This window comes from Panthera pardus, unplaced genomic scaffold (genome assembly GCF_024362965.1).
Source record: "Panthera pardus isolate Hobbes unplaced genomic scaffold, ASM2436296v1 HiC_scaffold_16, whole genome shotgun sequence".
Taxonomy (NCBI): domain Eukaryota; kingdom Metazoa; phylum Chordata; class Mammalia; order Carnivora; family Felidae; genus Panthera; species Panthera pardus.
In genome coordinates, this window is record NW_026526721.1 from 70,456,633 (window position 1) to 70,479,161 (window position 22,529).

The 22,529-nt window shown below is 36.3% G+C and overlaps 1 protein-coding gene across 2 annotated transcripts in view; it reads right to left on the reverse strand.

The window, feature by feature from the left end:
- Window positions 1-1,343: 1,343 nt before the first annotated feature.
- The window catches only part of OSBPL11 (oxysterol binding protein like 11), an 84,971-nt gene continuing 63,785 nt past the window's right edge, over window positions 1,344-22,529 (reverse strand). The window contains exons 11-13 of one of the 2 annotated variants that reach the window (XM_019448664.2): window positions 14,239-14,421; window positions 7,088-7,241; window positions 1,344-3,057 (exon numbers count right to left, since the gene is read on the reverse strand). In XM_019448664.2, the coding sequence (XP_019304209.1) occupies window positions 2,992-3,057; window positions 7,088-7,241; window positions 14,239-14,421 (403 nt within the window). In that variant the 3' untranslated portion in view covers window positions 1,344-2,991. The remainder of the gene's footprint in view (window positions 3,058-7,087; window positions 7,242-14,238; window positions 14,422-22,529) is intronic. The other variant, XM_053903463.1, reaches the window with a different exon arrangement.

A 22,529-nucleotide genomic window follows, 5' to 3' on the forward strand; every position in this document is an offset into this window, starting at 1 on the left:
TTAAACAAAATTTCATACTTATATAATTAATTAATAAATCCTTTAAGAATTAATCTATAGAAAAAAATTTTTAAAAGAATTAATCTGTAGAAGTTGGTTCATCAAGTACCAGATATTTATAGTTATAAGTAAAGTACTAGAATTACGGAATGAGAAATTCAATACTTTTCTTATTATTTTTGGTGACAAGCAGGCATTAGAGGTGATGTTGGTTACAACTGAAGAGTTCAGGGAATCAATATGTAGATGCCATATCTCACCCAATACACAACCTAAAAATTACTTTCAGGGCTTCAAAACTATCTATTCAAAATGTAATTAATTAGAATATAAATTATGGAGCTTAAATACAAACATTTGACAGAAGGGATAGGGTGGTAAGTGTTATCATCATGGTAAAAAGAAAAAAAATCCAAATAAATGGCCAGAACATTGTCTTTTTGTCACTACTGCTCTTGGACTTCTTAACACACAATTCTGAAAAGCCAGAAAGAAAGTGCTCATTTAAAACTTTGATCCAGGGGGCACTTGGGTGGCTCAGTTGGGTTAAGCATCTGACTCTTGGTTTCGGCTCAGGTCATACCTCGAACTTGAGTTCAAGCCCTGCATCAGGCTCTGTGCTGACACTGCAGAGCCTGCTTGGGATTCTCTCTCTCCCTCTCTCTCTCTGCCCCTCCTCTGCTCACTTGTTCTTTTTCTCTCAAAATAAGTAAACTATTTTTTTAAATAAATAAATAAATAAATAAATAAATAAATAAATAAATAAATAAAACTTTGATCCCAAAGAAAAAGATACAAATCAGTGGCAACTGCTGCAAAGATTCATTTCTCTGGCTAATTATCAACAACATGTAGATAAAAAATAAAACAGAAAAGACCTCTAACTCTTGTCTGGTAGATAAGCTGCAGTGAAGTCAAGATGGAGACAAGGTAAAATAATTACCGAAAATTGGTATTATTATTTCACTCTTGTCAAAGAATCAACCCAATATCATGAGATTTCAATTACTTATAAATATATTTTTTTCTTAAGAATTTTTAAAATCATATTTCAATAATTCTTAAAATGGCTCAACAACTGAAGGAAATAAATAAGTATTCAAATGGTTCAAAGAATAAAACAAAATCTTGAGTTTAATTTTACATTCTTGCTCTATTTCCAGGCTATTTAAACATTTTAATTTTTAAAACCTCTTATTGAATATACTTCCTTATCTCCCTAAGAGATTCCTGAGGATAAGAATTTAAAGAAAAAAATCCATGTCCCTCTCAAATGAATAGGGGGCTAACTCCTCTAAACACAAACCTTCTATTTCTTTCCTTTCATAAAACAGACAAAGACATTATTGTTCTCTAGTTTTATTATTTTTCAATTTTCCCAACACATGAACTATAACTCATTTTGAGATTTTTCAGTGCATTTCACAGCAAAAATGAACAAGGGAATCATTAAAATGGTTGTACATAAACCAGTTATTCTCTTATAATTTACAGTTTGTTGAAAAAATTATTGTTTTGCTGTTTTCATCCTATTAAACCCTTCAATAAAACACAATTTATCAGAGCACAAAGCTTAAACTTCTTATGATGATGCAAGAGACACAGCCACCTACAATGGCTGATGACTAACAGGTATATGTTACACACACTGATTGGAAGACCACATCAGAAGAAACAGAGTAAGGCACCACTCTTGGAAAATTAAGGTAGCTTGCAGTAACAAGTGTTGAGCACCTTAAGTAGGTACTCAATAAATACTTGAATGAATGATGAAAGCCATAATTAGCACTATTCTTTTAGTTGCCAGCAATCCTTCAACCTCAATAAAATACTTATTAAAAAAGAAAAGAGATTTGTACCTGAATACAACTTCCTGATATCTTTTTTCCTAATATCTTTTCACTTCATATTCTTTCTTCAGCATCTGAGTTTCCTTGAGAAGGAAAGAAAACCATACCATACATGCACTCAGCCACATATATAACTTCTGAATTACTGACAAATATGAATAGTTGTTTTAAATTTGAATGGACAGAGGTAAGATGAAGCATACTTATTCAGAGGGATAGCACATAATACTGGATATTAATCTACAAGTGAAAAAAAGGTAAGGAAAAAAAAAGTAACAGTTTTATTTTTTAAATGTTTGCTTTGTTCTTTAATGCCTCAGTTCTTGAGAAAGGCCAAGATCTCATCATATTGACATGAACACATTTAAAAAATTGTCTCTCAAGTGTAACATTTAATAAAACTAGGTATTGAAAAATGTTCTGAAATTTTTCAAGTCAATGTTGTTTTCAAGTATAATAAAATGCTCAGAAGAAAAAATTCTCCATGGTTATAATTCTAATCAATTTATAAATATACTTTTTAAAAGAGAGTTCCAACAGAGGTGGATAATGGATAAGTTCCTCAGACACAGGCACACAGTCTCTTTGAAGGAACAGAATGCCTTGTTACTACAACCTGGTTGATTTTTTTAACACTGATTTCAGGCACAATGGCTGAATCCACTTCTGGGTCATCGTCCTCCTCCTCTTGGGTTTGTTTGTAAGAGCAGTGAATACTTCAGTTACTGACAGAAAGCAAAGCACAAACTCTGAAAGAGACTTCACTCTTTACTATAAAGAAATCAAAATCACTGAGTTCTCACGCTTATGTGTATCTGCTGCCCCCATGCAAAAATAGGGGATTTAAACCTAACTTTAGGAGCAGGAGCTGGATAAAAGATGAATCATCTAATAATTCACGTGAAAGGTTTTCGGATGATATTGCTCGTATCACATGAACAGGTTGGTGAGAGGCCCGTCGCACGTCTTCAACACTTTGGTCTTGCTGCAGTTCTGTGGTGCCCTAACAGGGACATTCAGGTTTAGCCAGATTCAGTCTGTGCAATCAGGAAGCAGGTTACTCAGTGCAATGACTCCATTCTGGGAGGGTTTAGGGTAAACAGAGAAGAAGTTCATTTGGTCGAGTCTCAGATAGTGTGTGTCACTCCACAGGCTGTGTTGCTGGAATTGTTTTCCAAAGGGGCTTATGATAAACCCAGCCATCTCCCTGAAACAAGTAGAAAAATAAATTAAAAGATGATTCCTCTAATATTTTCACAATCAGTAACCAAAACTAGAAGCAACATCTTCACTAAGGTGGAATTCTACTGTCACATACATACATACATACATACATACATACATTTATTTATTTACTTATTTATTTAATTTTTTTCACGTTTACTTATTTTTGAGAAACAGAGACAGAGCGCAAGTGGCGGAGGGGCAGAGAGAGAGGGAGACACAGAATCCGAAGCAGGCTCCAGGCTCTGAGCTGTCAGCACAGGGCCCGACACGGGGCTCAAACTCACGAACCGCGAGATCATAACCTGAGCCAAAGTCGGTGCTTAACCGACTGAGCCACCCAGGCGCCCCATCTACTGTCACATTTAAAAACAAGAGTTTTTGTGATGGAAAAAATCTCTGTGCTTAAGACATCAAATAATGTCTGTGGTTTAGCTAGGATCAGGGGAGAAATTCTGGTCCGGGGGCACCTAGTTGATGCTCCATCACCACTTTATTTGCAGAAGTCATTTGTAGCAATTCTGCCAATTTTGCCAAGACACTGCAGACTTAGCCTCACCCACAGAGTGACAGGCAGCAGGTGGAGCACAAATGGTCATCAAGCTACTAGCCGTTCTCTACTCAACTGTAGTAGTTGAGTATTATTTTCTAGTTCTTTCCCAACTCTACTCCCATTAGTTTTCCCTGGCTCCTGTGAATAGGATACTGCGAGGAGCAAAGTTAGAGTCAGAGAATGAACTACAACCAGAGAAGACCAAGTGAGGAAAAGAAACGCATGAAGCCACATACTGGAGTACAGGACTTGACACAGTTGAGGTCAGGGTAGCTAAGAGTAGAGTTCAGTGTTTATGGGACTAGGCAAAATAAGTCAGATCTGAGGGGACCCTGGGTGGCCCAGTGGGTTAAGCGTCTGGCTTTGGCTCAGGTCATGATCTCACAGTTTGTGGGTTCAAGCCCCATGTTGGGCTCTGTGCTGACAGCTCAGAGCCTGGAGCCTCCTTCATGTTCTGTGTCTCCCTCTTGCTCTGTCCCTTCCCTGCTTGTGTGCTTTCTCAACAATAAATAAACATTAAAAAAATAAATAAAATATAAGTCAGATCTGAAACTGTCTTTAACCCATAGATCCTTCAATTTATTTATACTATATATCTCTATCTATCTACCTATCTATCTATCTATCTCTTCTTATTCCAAAAATGACTTAAGACAAGCAATTACTTGGCTCCTAATGACAAGGACTCACTCTCTCTTTGATTGAATTTCATTAAATGATGAATTCTTTTTTTTTTCAATTTTTCGATTTTTTTGTTTTTAAAGTTTAGAGACAGAGAAAGAGTGAGTGGGGGAGGGGCAGAGAGAGAGGGAGAGAGAGAATGTCAAGCAGGATCCACACCGTCAGCATGGAGCCCGATGTAGGGCTTGAACTCATAAACCATGAGATTGATCATGACCTGAGTTGAAACCAAGAGTCAGACGCTTAACCGAGCCACCCAGTGCCCCTCTTTTTTTTTTTTTAAAGTTCACTTATTTATTTTAAGAGAGACAGCAGGCATGAGCAAATGGGGGAGAGGCAGAGAGAGAGAGAGAGAGAGAATCCCAAGTCGGTTTTGCACTGTCAGTGATGCAGGGCTCAATCCCATGAACCATGAGATCATGACCTGAGCCAAAACCAAGAGTTGGACACATAACCAACTGAGCCACCCAGGCACCCCAGCTCCTTGACTGAATTTTAGTCAGACTCCTTTGAGTTCTCTTCTTGACTAGGCCTCATCCATGGCCTATTGAACCCAGTTTTAGCAAAGAATTTTGATAAGCCAGTTCACTAAGAATCCCCCCTACTCCAAACCCTGATTTCTAAACTCCTCTTCTTCCACCCTTGATATCTAATCAAGTTCCTCCACCTCACCCCCATCCTTGATGTTCGACCAAGATTCTCTTTTCCACCCACTCCTTCGCATTTCCACTTGTCCTTGTACTCAGAGTTAAGTATAATACCTCTTCTTTACTACAATAGTCCTGAATGAAGTTTTCCTTGACATTTTTAGTAAGTGTCAGAATAATTTTTCTTTAATAACGGCAACCATTAGGTTGTTTATATTAAATCACCTGGTTGATAATTCTCAACTCCTATAGTACTGTTTTTGAAAAAGATGTAACCATCACAGAACACTAGATTGACAGTGGCTCTTAATAATATCTGTCCAAGGATACATGAGAAGTAGCAACTTTACATGTCATGTTAGTAGCAAGAATTAGGGTGCCTACCTTTTAAAATCTCATTAATTGTACCTTTTTAAAAAAAGATTTTAAGTAATATCTATACCAAACATGGGGTTCAAAACAACCCTGAGGTCAAGAGTTGCATGCTCTATCAACTGAGCCAGTCAGGCGCCCCTATATCTTGCAGCCATTATAGTCGCTCTCAGACACCAGAGTTCACTTTTAATGAATTAGAGAGGTCTTCCCTTAGGAATTCTCTTCCTAGATCTGTTCCTGATACCTCAGCTTTCTTAATGAGTTTGAAATGAAAAAAACCACAGTTATCAGACTATAGCTTTGAATAATAATTACAAAGTTTTATTTTTTCATCTAAAAGAGCAGATATGTACTTTCTTTTTATTATTCCTATCTATGAAAATGACCAATATTTATAATAGATACCCAATGATTAGAAAAATGAAAGTAATGAAGCAACTATAATAAACTTAAACTTATAATAAATAAAAAATAAATGGAGTTTTAAGGTTAATAACTATGCAAAAATCAAAATTAAATTACTTTTTCCAAATTCCTTCCTGATGGACCAATATTAAAATTCAGTGGGCTTCTTTAGACTTGGCTATGGTAAGAAAACTTTTTTTTTTCCTTTTAAGTAGACTCTCTACCCAACATGGGGCTTGAACTAACAACCCCGAGATCAAAAGCTGCATGCTCTTCCCACTGAGCCATCAGGCACCGCTGACAAGAAAAAAAATTTTTTTAATTGAAAAAAAAAAATGTTTGTTTAATTTTTGAGAGAGAGAAAGAGAGAGAGAGAGAGAGCAAGTCGGGGAAGGGCAGAGAGAAAGGAAGAACAGAATCCAAAGCAGGCTCCAGGGTCTAAGCTGTCAGCACAGAGCCCAATGCGGGGCTCGAACTCAGGAACAGTGAGATCATGACTTGAGCCAAAATCACACACCAACTGACTAAGCCACCCAGGCGCCCCGAGAAAATTTTTCTTGATAACAGCTCTGGTCTGCAATCATTCACCTTACTCTGAGTTCTACCAGAAACTAATAAACCAAACCAAACAAAAATCTTTAAATTTAGATAAGAATCTGGCAATTATTTGGTCTAGCTGCAAAATCAGTGCATGAAGTCTTCTACCTAAGCCATGGTCTCATATAGAACTAGCGGTGCATTACTATAAAATGTACTCCCCATTATTACTGGATTTTTTTTATTGTTATACAATTCCTTTTTATGTTAAGCTCAAAATTCCTGGTAGTTTGAACCTACCATGGGACTGCTATACAAACTGATAAAAAATTTCTATGTGATAAAGCATATACATATCTGAAGGTTATAATGCATGCTCCCAAGTTTTGGTTTTCTAAGCTGAACACCCCACTTTATTCTTTTTTCTTAAATGTTCCAAAGATTCTAGCCACTGCACTAGCCTTTGTGTAGCCAATTAAGTTTCTCATGTCTCCCTTTAAAATGTAGTCTCTGGAAATGAACAGCAAGTTTCAGTGTAGTTTGAAAGGCAATAAATTGTCAATTGTCTATTCTATTATTGTGACTGGAGATTATGTTAGCATTTTTGTTTGTGGCCAACTTAATCCCAAAATCCATTTCATCTGAACTGCTGGTAAACTATTTCGTTTTGTCAAATTGTGAAAAGTTCCATGAAAAAGCTCACGGTTATGCTGGACTATTTTTAGAAATAAAGATGTCTAAGTGATAACAACTCAAGAAAGCCTAGTAAACTACAGTAGATAACAAGTTTTAGTCTGAAGACATGTAGGACAAACCTCTTTAATAAAATATTTGGTTTTCCAGGGTGTGCCTGTTTCAGTACGATGCCTTTCTTCAGTCCTCTGGCGTTCTTCCAGGGTACGTTTATGCTCTGTGGCTTTCTCGATTTCAGATTCCCTCAGAGAATCTGTCACATTTTTCCACAATCGCCTATAATTTGAAAAAACACACATTTTACATTCTTTAGAAAAATATAATTAAGTAGAACTTATACCTTGAAATTAACAGTAATTTTTAAAAATTGTTTCCTAAATCAGATCTATAATTTCATGCTTATGAGTTATAAGAATACTGACAACTATGTTTCTGATACTAATGTCAAAGATGCTGCTGCTTCTGTTTTCTTTTTAAATTAAGAATAATTTGTATCTTCACAAGTTATAAACATATTGTTTTTTTAAGAAGCTTAGGAAATAATAAGCAAAAAGGTAAATACAGTTTTTAAAAGCTGAAAGGTAAGAGAGACCACTTTCTGCTTCTGGACATGATGAAATAATAGGGACCAGAGTTACCTTCATGCCTTTAATCAAGTAGGAAACCAGACAAAATATATTGAAACAACGGTTTGTAGATATTGAGCAAAAGCCAGTACAGAACACTGATTCCTGTTAATCGGGAAATAAATGAGGGGAGTCCTATGGGTGCTCCAACTCACTGACTAGAGTTTATAGGCACAGCAGAGACAGGAAAGCTCAACAAACTCCAAGCAAAAGAAAACTGCAAGATAATTCTTTGGGGGAAAAAACAGTCTGTTCAACAAATGGTGCTGGGACAACTAGATATCTACAAGCAAAAAGAGGACCTTAGACCCTTACCTCATAATACAACTTTTACAAAAGATAGGAGAAAAATCTTTTTTTTTTTTTTAAGTTTGTTTGTTTGTTTAGAGAGATAGCGTGCAAACAGGGGAAGGGGAAGACACAGAAGGAGAGAGAGAATCCCAAGCAGGCTCCGCACTGTCATCACAGAGCCTGATGTGGGGCTCGAACTCACAAACCATGAGATCATGACCTGAGCTGCAATCAAGAGTCGGGATGCTTAACTGAGCCACCCAGGTGCCCGGACAGAAGAAAATCTTTAAGTCTTTGGGTTGGGCAAAGATTTCTTAGATATAATACCAAAACCACAATCCATAAAATAAAACACTGATAATCTCATCTCAGAAAAATAAAACCCTTTATACTGAAAGGAAAAAAAAACCACTAAGAAAATTAAAAAATGAGCAACAAAGAGAAAATATTTGAAAAACACATATCCAATAAAAAATCTGAATCCAGAATTCACAAAGAACTCCTACAATCCAATAGGAAGACAATCATACACTTCACCAAAGAAGATACACAAATGGCTAATTAATTAGCATATGAAAATATGTTCAACATCATTAGTCATTTGGAACATGTGAATTAAAATCACATTTTAAGACACTATTTCACACCAACTAGAATGGGTATAAGGCAGGCAATAACAAATGTTGATGAGGATGTGAACTGGAACACTTATACATTGCCGGCAGGAATGTAAAAGGATGCAGCCATCTTGGAAATTAGTTTGGCAGTTTCCTGAAAAGTCAAATGTAAAACTTGTAGACAACCCAGCAATTCCACTTTCAGATATTTACCTAGAGAAATGAAAACATAGCCACCCAAAATTTATATGAGAATGTTCATAGTAGTATTAATCATCAAAGTCCAAAACTGGCAATGTCCATCAATTAGTGAATAGATAGGCAAAATGTGGTTCCATATAATGGAATACTATTCAGCAATATAAAAAAATGAACTATCGATACATGCTGTATCATGGATGAACCTTGAAAAATTATGCTAAATGAAAGAAGCCAAGCACAAGGTATCACATATTGTATGATTCCATTCATCTGAAGTGTCCAGAAAAGGCAAATTTATAGAGACAGAAAGTAGGTTCCCTGAGACTAGAGATATGAATGGACATTAACTGTAAGTGGGCATGAGTGATCTCATGGGAGGATGAAGATTGTGAAACTGATTTATGGCAATGACTGCACCATTCAGGAAAGATGCTAAAAATAACTGAATTTATACACTTGAAATAGGTGGATTTTATAATATGTAAAATACATCTTGATAAAGTTGTTTTAAAATTTATTTATTTTGAGAGAGAGACAGATACAGAGGGATACAGAGAGAGAGAGAGAGAGAGAGTGAGTGAGCATGTGCAGGGGAGGGGCAGGGAGAGAGGCAGAGAGAGTATCCCAAGCAGGCTCTGCACTGTCAGTGCAGAGCCAGATGCAGGGCTCGAACTCACAAACCGTGAGATCATGACCTAAGCTGAAATCAAGAGTCGGAAGCTTCAGAGACTGAGCCACCCAGGTGCCCCTTGATAAAGTTTATTTAAAGTGGCACTTTTAGTATTAAAGTAGAATTCAAAGCAAGAACTATGACCACAGATAAAGATGATTATTTCATAATGATCAAGGGTTAGTACATCAAGAGACATATAATCCCAAATGTGTATGCCCCTAATACAAAGCTTCAAATAACATGAAGTAAAGACTTACAGAACTACAAAAAGAAATATTCAATTATAATTGGTAGTTTCAATAACTGATCTCAGTTACTGATCTCAACTGAACAAGTACACAGAAAATTAGTAATCACACAGAATGCTAGAAAAATACTATCAACCTACTTGAGCTAATTGATATTTACAGATTACTGTCACCTAACATCAAAAGAATATACATTCTTGCTAAGTGCACATGAAACATTTACCAAGACAGAATGTATTCAGGGTCATAAATCTCAAAAAACTTGAAGGACTGAAACCATACAAAGTACACCCTTTGGCCAAAATTAAGCTAAATTAAAAATGAATAATGGGAAGATAGCTGGAAATTTTATAAATATTTGGAAATTAAATAATGTTTTACTAAATAACTTCATGAGGGGCACCTGGGTAGCTCGGTTAAGTGTCCTACCTCAGCTCAGATCATGATCTCATGGTTTGTGGGTTCAAGCCCCTCATCGGGCTCTGTGCTGACAGCTCAGAGCCTGGAGCCTGCTTTGGATTCTTTCTGTGTCTCCCTCTCTGCTCCTCCCCTGCTCACACTTTGTGTTCCTCTCTCTCTCTCAAAAACCAACATTAAAAAAAAAAAAATTAAATAACTTCATGAATCACAAGGGAAATTAGAAAATATATATCAAGAATTCGAAAGTTGTGAGATATAGACAAAGCAGACTTAGAAATATATTAAATATATATATTAGGGGAAAAGGAAAAACAATGGCCTAATCAGGGGTCAGACAACTATGGCTGGTTGCCCATTTTTGTGAATAGATTTTTATTGTAACATAGGGATATCTATCTATCCTATCACTGTTTGTGGCTGCTTTCATGCTACAGTGGTAGAGTTGAGTAGTTGTGGTAGAGACTATCTGGCCCATTAGGCCTAAAATATTTATTCTCTGGCCTTTTATAGAAGTGTGCTGATCCCTGACCCAAGCTTCCCTTTTAAGAAATGAGAAAAAGGAAGAGCAAATGATGCACCAAGTAAGCAGAAAAGAGGAAATAAAAAAGAGCAGAAATCAATGAAGAAAATAGAAATACAGACAAAAACCAATGAAACCAAACACTAGTTCTCTGAGTAAAATTAATAAATCTTTAATCACATTGATTAGGAAAAGAAAATATTACCAACATGAAGAATTAAAGTAGGGACATCACTACAGATCCTACACACATTAAAAGAAAACTAAGGGAATATAACTTATATGCCAATAAATTCGACAAATTAGATTAAATGAATCAATTTCTTGAAAGATACACAAACTGCCAAAGTTCACTCAAGACAACCTCAATATCAATATAAAGGTATTGAATTTGTAGTTAAAAACCTTTCCCTAAAGAAAACAACAGACCAACCAATATCCCCCATGAATGTAGATATAAAAAATCCTTAATAAAATTTTAGCAAAGAGAATCCAGGAGTATCTCTTAAACATCTGCTTTAGGGGTGCTGGGTGGCTCAGTAGGTTAGGCGTCCAACTCTTGTTTTTAGCTCAGGTCATGATCTCACATTTCATGAGACTGGGCCCCCCGTGTCAGGCTCAGTGTTGAGAAGAGTGGAGCCTACTTGGGATTCTCTGTCCCTCTCTTTGCCCCTCCCCCCTCAAAATAAATAAATAAACATTAAAAAAATCTGCTTTAATATAGCTGGATTCTTATAGCTGTTTCTACATTCAGTCTGTTGTGATATGTTGTTTTAGTTAAAGTATATAAAGAAAACCTGGCCTCACACTGATACATAGTTGAAAAGAGAGTATTTTATTTTTTGAAGTTTATTTATTTATTTTGAGAGACAGAGAGAGTGAGCAGGGAGGGGCAAAAAGAGAGGAAGAGAGAGAGAATTCCAAACAGGCTCCCCACTGACAGTGCAGAGCCTGATGTGGGGCTTGAACCCATGAACTGTGAGATCATGACCTGACCTGAAACCAAGAGCCAGATGCTTAATCAACTGAGCCACCCAGGCGCCCCTAGATTGCACATATAAGTGAGATCATACAGTATCTGTCTTTTTGACTTATTTCACTTAGCATGATACCTTCAAGGTCCATCCATGTTGTCACAAATGGCAGGATTTCCTTCTTTTTTATGGTTGAATAAAATTCCACTGTATATATATACTGTAACTTCTTTTTTAAGTTTTTTAAAAATATTTTTTTAGTAATCTCTACACTCAACATGGGGCTCAAACTTACAACCCTGACATCAAGAGTTGCATTTTCTTACAACTCAGCCAGCCAGGTGCCCGTATATACTACAACTTCTTTATCCATTCATCTGTTGATGGACACTTAGGTTGCTTCTTCCTATCTACCTACCTTCTTGTCTGTCTATCTATCTACCTATCTTCCACTGTCTCCCACCTATACCTTTTTATTATTTTATTTTTTCATTTCATTTATTTTTTCATAATGATAAGTGTACTTTTTAATCCCCATCTTCTATTTTTCCAACCCTGTCCCCTTCCTCCCTTCTGGTAACCATCAGTTTGTGCTCTATAGCTAAGAGTCTGTTTCTTGGTTTGTCTTGTTTTCCTTTTACTCATTTGTTTCTTAAATTCCACACACGAGTGAAATCATATGGAATTTGTCTTTCTCTGACTAACTTACTTTGCTTAGCATTATACTCTCCAGCTCCATCCATGTCATTGCAAATGGTAAGATTTCATTCTTTTTTATGGCTGAATAATATTCCATTGCATACACATAACCAAATCTTTTTTATCCATTCATCTATTGATGGACACTTGGGCTGCTTCCATAGTTTGGCTATTGTAAATAATACTGCTATAAACATAGGGAAGCATGTACCCCTTTGAATTAGTGTTTCTGTATTTTGGGGGTAAATACCCCATAGTGCGATTACTGGATCATAGGGTAGTTCTATTTTTAATTTTCTGAGAAAACTCCATACTGTTTTCCATAGTGGCTGCACCAGTTTGCATTTCCACCAACCGTGTACAACGGTTCCTTTTTTTCCACATCCTCGCCAACACTTGTATCGGTCCTTTATATATTTTAGATACTAACTCTTTATTGGATATGTCATTTGCAAATTTCTTCTACCATTCAGTAGGCTGCCTTTCATTTTTGTTGATTGTTTCTTTTGCTGTGCAGAAACTTTTCACTTGGATGTAGTCCCAATAGTTTATTTTTGCTTTTATTTCCCTTGCCTCAGGAGACATATCTATGAAAATGTTGCTATGGATGATGTCAGAGAGATTACTGCCTGTGCTCTCTTCTAGGACTTTTACGGTTTCAGGTCTCATATTTAGGTCTTTAATCCATACATCGTTTTCATTTAAATTTTATTATTAGTCAAAAATACTGCCAATTGTTTTCCTTGAAGTGTCATGTTCAGATCATCTATTTATAAGAAAAATGTCTGCCCAATACTGAAATTAGAATAGTCATGGTTTGCCATTCATTTAAGTAGAAATGGTGTTTTATGAAAACAGAAATTAATTTAGCTTATAACTCAAACAACTGCACAAGTGCTTTTCCTCCGGATAACTACCGTACTTCAGTATCTACCAGCAGTGCTTTATGCATACTCCCAATCTGTCATGTAGAATAGTAAAAAGATGGGTCCTCAATGATACAGATTTAATGAAACCAACAATCTATACTGCTTTTTCAAGGACTTTTTTTTTTTAAAAAACCTGGCATCTTAAAAAAAATGCAAGTACATGGGCAGTGAAGAACACAATGACTGTGTACAGTTTTGTGCCACTGCCTTGATTACTCTAAGGCCCAGCAGTGCTACCCACAACTTCTGATGCACCATCAGTGCAAGTGCCAACAGAATGAAAGGGCAAATAGCATCGTGGCATTATTATGAAAATAAAATTGAACTTATAAACCTTGTTAAAAAATCTCAAGGACCGTAGGGGGTCCATAGACCAAACCTTAAGAACCTCTCCTTTTGAATCACTATATTGTACACCTAAAACTAATTTCACAATGTATGTTAACTATACTGGAATTAAAATAAAATAGAAACAACTTCTCCTTTAGGGTAAACTCCAAAAGAAAAATTTTCCCCAATCATTACTTTTTTATTTCTAAATGCAATCTGAGTCTTTGGTTAATGGGTATTTAATTCCTTTATGTATATAGTAATAAATAGTTTAGTTCTACTTACATGATCTGAACTTAAGATGTTTAATGCTTCCTTGTATTTCACTTTTTCTTTTTTAAATTGATACAACAATACTTCCACAGGATATAAAATTTAAATAGTTCAAAAGGGGATTCTATGAAAGATTAAGTCTCTTTCCTATCCTACATCCCAGTACTCCTCTCCAGAAGCAACCACTATTTTTCATTTTCTTAGTGAGCATTTTTTTTCTCCTTTTGTGAACTGCCTCTTTATGTCCTTTGTCCATTTTTCTAATGGGGTACTTATTTTCTTGTTAATAATTTGTAAACGTTTTTATGATAAGGATAGTAATCTTTTGACTATTAAATATTGTAATATTTTTGCCCAGCTTACAAATGCAAACTGGTGAAGTGACCTGCCTAAGGTTGCAAATTAGTGAAAAGTCTTCGATTAAGATCCAGAGCTTCTGACTCTTTCTTGTATGGATGTAAGGATAACATACCTGGATTCAAATGGATCTTGCTTCTCCAGAGGTCTTACTCTTTTCCTTGTTACTGCCAACTTAGTTAAATCCACATACTTTGTCTCTCCATTGCTATAAGTGAACTCAAGAACACTATTCCATTCGCCTTGCACTCTGCATACCACAGTATTGGTGATGTTGTGCTTTACTTCACCTGTAACCCTAGAAGCAGGTAAAAAATAAAGATATGCTCTAATAAGTGAAACTGGGCTTATTCTTAGAACTCTGAAACCTATAAACGTACCTTCTGAATTGTTTAAATTGGGTATACAGCTCACTTCAGTTTGTCAGTGCCAAAGTCAGACTCTGTAAATCCCATGAGAGCTTACTAGGTAATTTTTTCAAATAATATCAACTTTTTTTCTAAGTTTATTTACTTTGAGAGAGACAGTGTGAGTGGGGGAAGGGCAGAGAGAGAGGGAGGGAGAGAATCGCAAGCAGGCTCCCAGGCTGTCAGCAAGAAATGTAAGATCATGACCTGAGCCCATACCAAGAGTCTGATGCTTAACCAACTGAGCCACCCAGGTGCCTCTCAACTTTAATGTTCAGAAAGAATACTGGGAATCAAACCAGAGACTAAGTTACCATGAATGATCACAAGGTGTGATCTTTAAATGTTTGCTACAAACAAAACTATTATAATATTAAAACTAAACAGAAATATAAAAAATATTAACATTTTTATTATGGTTTTAAGATGTTACAACATTACAATTGAAATGTTTTTTAAAAACTAGTCTTGTTTACTTAAATTTTAGTCCTATTTACTAGTCTTATTTACTTAAAAGTTTAGGGGCGCCTGGGTGGCTCAGTTGGTTAAGCGTCCAACTTTGGCTCAGGTCATGATCTCATGGCTCGTGAGTTCGAGCCCCGTGTCAGCCTCTGTGCTGACAGCTCAGAGCCTGGAGCCTGCTTCAGATTCTGTGTGTGTGTGTGTGTGTCTCTCTCTCACTGCCCACTCACACTCTGTCTGTCTCTCTCAAAAACATGAGAGAGGGATTCTGTGTCTCCCTCCCTCTCTCAAAAAAATAAATACACATTAAAAAAAAAAGTTTGAGGTCCCTATACTTGAATTTCTGGGTATGTTGATTTTGTATAAAATCACATAAGCCTAACTTTAAATTAAATATAGAAACCAGCTAAACCAATAAGAGGTTGAAAAATAGAAAAAATAAATTAAAAATTTTAATATTCTCTTGCCAAAACAGAAAAATTAAAAGAGTACCAGTATACAAAAATTATCATCATTGACACAGAACTCAGAGAGAACTCAAACACTACTGTTGAAAGTTTAATGAAGAGTTATCTGGCCAGTGTATCAACAGACAGGATGCAGTTCAAATGAAGATCGGAATAAACAGGTCTAATTATTTTTAATGAAGTGTTTTGTGTTCACTGTAGGACACAAGAAACAACAGGGTCAGATAAGATAGAGGTTCAGAACTTAGAGAACAGTGGGCAAGTGTTAGGGTCTAATCAGTGCATCAGTGATTGCGGTTTATCTGGATTCAAAAGCAATCCACAGGACCAAAGCCCAGAGGTTCAGGCTACAGGAACCCTAAGTAGCAGTTGTCAGGTATAAGCCAAGAACCTAAGAACCAGAAAGACACAGCAGAATTTAGGGCGCCCATAGCTTTCAAACAGGCTAAGTTAATTAAAGGTCTGCAAACTCAGAACTCAAGGCAGAGATATAGGGGCCAAAAAGCAAATGATCAATGAACCAGATTTTGGAGATTAAGGTAAGAGCAAACCAAATATCCAAAATCAAAAGTTAGGCATAACTCTAGCTCACTAGATACAAAGAACACCATGACTACAAGTGTGCCTGATTACAATAGAGGTGGGAACTCAGTTATATTTCAAAGTATAGTAAAACCTTGGCTTGCGAGCATAATTCGTTCTGGAAACATGCTTATAATCCAAAGCACTTGTATATCAAAGCGAATTTCCCTGTAAGAAATAATGGAAACTCAGATGATTTGTTCCACAACCCAAAAATATTCATACAAAAGTGATTACAATACTGTAATAGAACACAAAATAATTAAGAAAATACAAAATATAAAGAAAAATAAACACATTAACCTGTACTTATCTTTAAAAACCTTCATGGCTTGTGTCAGGGAGATAAGAGAGAGGAGGGTTATTGTGCAGGACTTTCACTATCACTAATGGAATCACTGTTATGTATTGGCTCAATGGAATCTTTTTCTGCATCAGGGCCATTGTATATGCTTGCATGGATGTTGACTACAGTATAGTATTAATAAACTCTTGCCATATATTGTATTTAATCCAACTGGCAATAAGGCAGCAGAGGAAAGGGTCTATATCTGCAGGCAGCCTGACCTAGAATGAAGCAAAGCATTCCTAAGCTTACTCTTGTATAGAAAAGCAAAGGACTGTCCATAGGTGGTTTGAAGTGACAAAAAATACACTAATGCCAGTTGTGGGCACCTTCCAACATTCTGAAAATCACTGATTTCTGCCAAACACTACAGCCTGAGACCGAGCACCTGAACATGCGAGACGATCACCACAATTCCACAGCAAGCAAGAAAGAACCATTGGCTCAGTTGTGATCATGTGACATTCGGCATCATGTACCACTCGTATTGCAAGACATCACTCATTTATCAAGTTAAAATTTATTAGAAATGTTTGCTCGCTTGCAGAACACTCACAGAACAAGTTACTCGCAATCCAAGGTTTAACCGTATATAAATTTAAATAATTCTACTGCTAAGGGCTTCTTGCCTGACTGAATATTTCTTGTGATGTCCATGTTTCCTCTCTGATCCCACTTGCCAACATTGTTCCCTTCTTTGGAAATTTGTTTCCAACCAAACAGGATATGAGGAGATGACACAGAACACTTATCTCTTCTCTTTTCCATCCATACATACCCAGAATGAGATAGATAGACAGACAGATAGATAGATAGATAGATAGATAGATTTTTTTTTAATTTGTTTATTTTGAAGGGGGCGGGAGAGCAAGTGAGGGAGGGGCAGAGAGGAAGGAGAGAGGCTGTCACTCCCAACACTGTCACTGTCAGTGCAGAGCCCAACACGGGGCCCGAACTCACAAACCACAAGATCATTAACAGACTAAACCACCCAAACACCCTCAGAACTATGTTCTGAGAATTAAGGGACCATAATCTGGTCCTCACTTGATCTGTAACTCCCATAGCACAATCTCTCAAGTTATCATGATCTCCCTCACATGCCTTTCCATTCAACAAATAGCAAACCCTAGGTCCCTGTTCATGCTGGGGTGTTGTCAGTTAGTGCAGCTACATGGTAAGAGCGGCACGAAGAGAACTGGGGCAGGGAACAAGAATTACACATACGAGAGGTGGGCCATTTCCATTCCTTTGCATGAGAAATATGCAAAAGCAACACAAGGAGGAAGAAGGGCCTTGCCGCATTCTGCTTATAATTCTTCATAACGGCCTAATGCAGGGTTGGCAAAGTTCTTCTGTAAAGGACTGGGAAGTAAATTATCAGGATTTGCAGGTCAGACTGTCTCTGTCACAACTGCTTAACTCTGTCACTGTTGCATGAAAGCAATTACAGACAATAAGTAAATGACTATCTAAATATATAAAGCATGTAGATCTAGATCTTGTATCAACCAATAACATTGAATATGGTCCTTAAGATACTAAGCAAAAAGCTACATCTTAAGTTATTATCCTATTCATCTCTAAAGTGAGGATGATTGATAACTGATAAGGCATTTGTTCTCTCACTTTCTAAAAACGTGATATCAAGTTAGCCTTTTATGTGGTCTAGACTCTAGCTCTACAGCTACTTGGAATACCAGAAAATCATTGAATATATTAACTTGGCTTCATATACAAAGTTTTTATTGACTGGGGGTGCCAGGCTAGCTCAGTTGGTGGAGCATGCAACTCTTGATCTCAGGATTGTGAATTTGAGCCCCATACTGGGTATAAAGATTACTTAAAAACAAACAAAAAAAATCTTAAAAAAAAAAAAAAGTTTTTATTGATTGAAAGTTAAGACTTTAGCTTTGGGTTTTATTGATATATATCTGAAATGCTTACCTGAAGGATAATTACATTTTATGCAGAACTACTGAAGAAGACACTATTATGTTTCTAAATGCCACTATATAAGGATACCTGCAACACATCCCTTTAAAATTTAATACCAGGAAAATAGTTTGTCTTTTCTCGAAAAAGTGATAGGCTTCCTTTATCAGACAATGAGATATATGTTGAACATCATGTTTCTTTTTTTTACTTCAACATAGGAGTCAGAATCAAATTTTATTTTCAGGGGTGCCTGGGTAGCTCAGTCAGTTAAGCATCTGACTCTTGATTTCGCCTCTGGTCGTGATCTCATGGTTCATGGGATTGAGCCCCACATCCATGCTGTCAGCACAGGGCCTACCTGGGATTCTCTCTCTCCCTCAAAATAAATAAGTAAACTATAAAAATTTTTTTATTTTCAGGTATAGTAATTATCTAATCTCCTTTCCAATGCTATGATTATTATAATAATAGACTGTTTTTAACTGTCTATTATATATGACATTTTCCCTAAAAGCTTTACAAATGGTTTCCAAAGATAGGGTGCTGGATTCTAATACTACACTGAAAGCTTCTTGAAGGCAGAGATGGTCTTTCTTTCTATTCTGTATCTCCTGCATGCAGAAAAGTATGTCACTTAGCAGACAGTTCATGTCATCTTAATATCATACCACTAGATAGATAGATAGATAGAATGCTATGTCTATTTATCTATATTGATAATTCTGACTTTGCTTTAGGATGATTTATATGATCATCATCATCTTAAAGTGAGTGTGGAAAATCTGATTAGGAGAGGACATGGGCATGCGGAATAGTTAAGTAGGCTCACTTGGCTGCATTGGAGAGAGTTGTGGAAAATGAGGGAGTAAGGGAAGACAAGTGGAAGATAATATATTTATATCAAATGCAGACAGCAGATAATGTGTCTGCTCTGATAGCAGATAGCAGTAAAAAACTAGGCTGTCTAAGGAGGAAGGCATGAAAGAAAGCCTTCATTATAATATTGTATCAACAGTAGAGAGATAGGTTTCTAATAGGAATCTTTTAAATGAGAAATTAGGTGAAACCACCAGTCTTGAGAGAGATCAGAATGGAAAAAATTAGGAAACTTCAGAGTCAGCTAAAAGTGTCCCTCAAGAATTATGGACAGAATGTATATATGCATGCAAAGGAGAGAAAGAGACTGTTAGAGAAAAGGGTAGTACTTCCAAGTGACAGAAAAATCAAATGAATGTGGCATCGTAGACAGGTAAAGAATATGAAGGGGGAAAAGAAGCCAATTTAAGTAAGAGATTGAAACAAGCAAAAGAGTAAATATGATGACTGACCATTAACAAAAATGAGGATATCTATTTGAAATTTTTAGGGGTCTTCAAGAAATCAAAATATGAAAACCAGGTATCAAAAGCCAGTAAGTCTTTTAAAATGCTATTAGATGCTTCCTCTAGGAATCCAGCTGCCAAGGTGGAAGAAGCCCCAGTCACACAGAAAGGCCACATGAGGGTCCTCTGAATGACAGCCTCAGCTGTGATCCTGGTCAACAGCCAGATCTGCTGCCTCCCACTTGAGTGAGCTACCTTGGATATCTAGCTAGGTCAAGCCCTTAGATGGCTGAAGCCTCAACCAATATCCAACTGTAACAACATGAAAAACACAATGAGAGAATCACCCAGCTGAACCTAGTCAGTCCACAGAACTGTGAAAGATAATAAATTGCTGTTTTAAGCACTTACGTTTTAGAGAAGTTCATTAACTGGTAGTAAATAACTAGGATGTCATCCAAAGCTATCTTAGATGCCCCTGATCCTCTACATCCTGTTAGTTACTCCTTGAAGGGTCACCTCTGCATGTCTGTCTGGCCTCCTTTCTTCTACTCTCTCTTCACTCCCTTTACCCTCCAGTTCATTCTTCATCTGCCACCAGACAGGTGTTTTAAAAAATAAATACTTAAAATATATCACTTCCAGAAACAAAATTACTTATAATGTATTCTCGTCAAAAATATGTAACCTGAACCTAAAACAAACAAAACAAAAACGAATCATCAGGCATTCTATAAAATTGCCCTGTAGTCTACAAAAAAATGTTGTAAGAGACAAAGAAAAGCTAAGGAAATATTCCAGAAGACTAAAGGGATGTAACATTGACATGAATGCAAGATTTTTCAGGAGAAAAAATATTGCTGATTATTTGGAAAATTAACAAAATTTAATACGGACTATATATCAGATAACAGTATTGTATTTCTTGAATTTGACAACTGTTCTGTGAGTGTAGGAGAGAATTTCCTTGTTCTTAGGAAATTCAGACTAACATACCTTTAACACAGATGTTTAACTCTCAAATGTTTCAGGAATAATAAGAAGTATATATATAGAGAGAAAAAGACTTTGATAAAGCTAATGAGGCAAAATGCTAGCAACTAGGCCAAGGATATATGAGAGTTTGTACAACTCTTCTGTAGGTTTGAAATGATTTCAAAATAAAAGATAAAAATAATTAAATAACATGCTTATTTACTATTTCCATGCTTAAAATTTTAATTGACTCCCCCACTGCCTTCAAAATAAGGATCAGATTTGCCAGCAAAATAATATACTGTATTCTTATATCAAAGTTAAAAGATATATTCAAAAGGCAAGGATTGAACAGGAATATAAATAAACATACTTAATTGAAAGTAAAAAAAATTATGACCCGGGTTCAATTTTATAGTTTAGATCCAAATTCCAATACAACTTTCTGTGTATGTTGGTGTTTATAAGCCTCAGTATCTCCTGACAGACTGATCCCCACTGCCCTAGCATCTGGTACTAATGTTAAAATATCTACTGATTTACTCCTACCTGGGTCTCTAGTATTTTCATTTCAGTTACTATCAACTATCTGGCATTGAGTAGAATATACTAACACCAAAACTACTTTCTTAGTTTTTCATGTCTTTGAAAATGATTGTTAAATAAAGATGTTAAACTCAAAGAAGAGAAAAATGAAGACAGCCTGCAAGAGCTATTTTCAAACCTCTGCTGGGCTATCCTAGAGGAGGAAAGGGGATATCAACTGAGTGAAGCTCTAAAAAACTCAGACCTAAGAGTTCCTATCTAAAAAGTTAACCAGTAATGTATTAAAGGATCATTGGGAATAGGTATGATTTGACAGAGTGAACTAGATTCTATCTCCAAGAAGAGAGAAACTCATGCTCAATCATATTTCCAAATAAAATTGCACGAATATTTACAGATCACTTACTATGTACACAGCACTGTACAGATGCAATGGAAGGCCCAAAACAGTATAGTTCTGTCAAAAAGCTTACAGCCATGTTGGGGAAATTAGACCAACCAATCAAGAAAATAAATTTGTGTATAAATAACTTTTTTTTTTTTTTTTTTTTTTTTAATGTTTTTAGGGGCATCTGGGTGGCTCAGTTGGTTAAGCACCTGACTTCGGCTCAGGTCATGATCTTTCAGTCCGTGAGTTCAAGCCCCACATTGGGCTCTGTGCTGACAGCTCAGAGCCTGGAGCCTGCTTCAGATTCTGTGTCTCTCTCTCTCTCTCTTTGCCCCTCCTCTGCTTGTGCTCTGTCTCTCTCTCTCTCAAAAATAAACATTAAAAAATTTTTTTAAATGTTTTTACAGGTAATATGAGTCCTGTAGGATTTCAAATAACACACATACAGGTATACATGCACATATATGCACATGCACACATATATGCACATACACATAAACTCTCAGAATGAAGTTTCAGAGACCAAAAATAGTTTGCAAAAAAGACAATTAAAATTGCTCCATGTCTCCTTATCCAGAAAATAATACTTATGAAAAAAATGACATGCCACTAAGAAATGTATCAGTGTCACTGACAATAAACAGTGCTGGCTTTGGAAGATTTATCACTGTAGTTGTTTTCCCCTAAGCATTCTACTCAAGCATATACACTGAGGAATACTTTCACCAAGGCAAGAATGTTATAGGGATATCCATTTCAGCTCTAACTTCATAGAAATAAGAGGAGTCCGAAGGGACTGCTTGCCTCATGCACTGTGAGTTCTGTACTAACGATGTTTCAACACAGACTGAACAAATCAGTTATCAGGCGTGTTGCAAAGGGATATATGCACGTAATAAATGTTGGTCTTGTGACTTCTAAAGCCCTTGCTGGTTGTAAGGTTCGAATCCTGTGATTACTATGATGGGAGAAG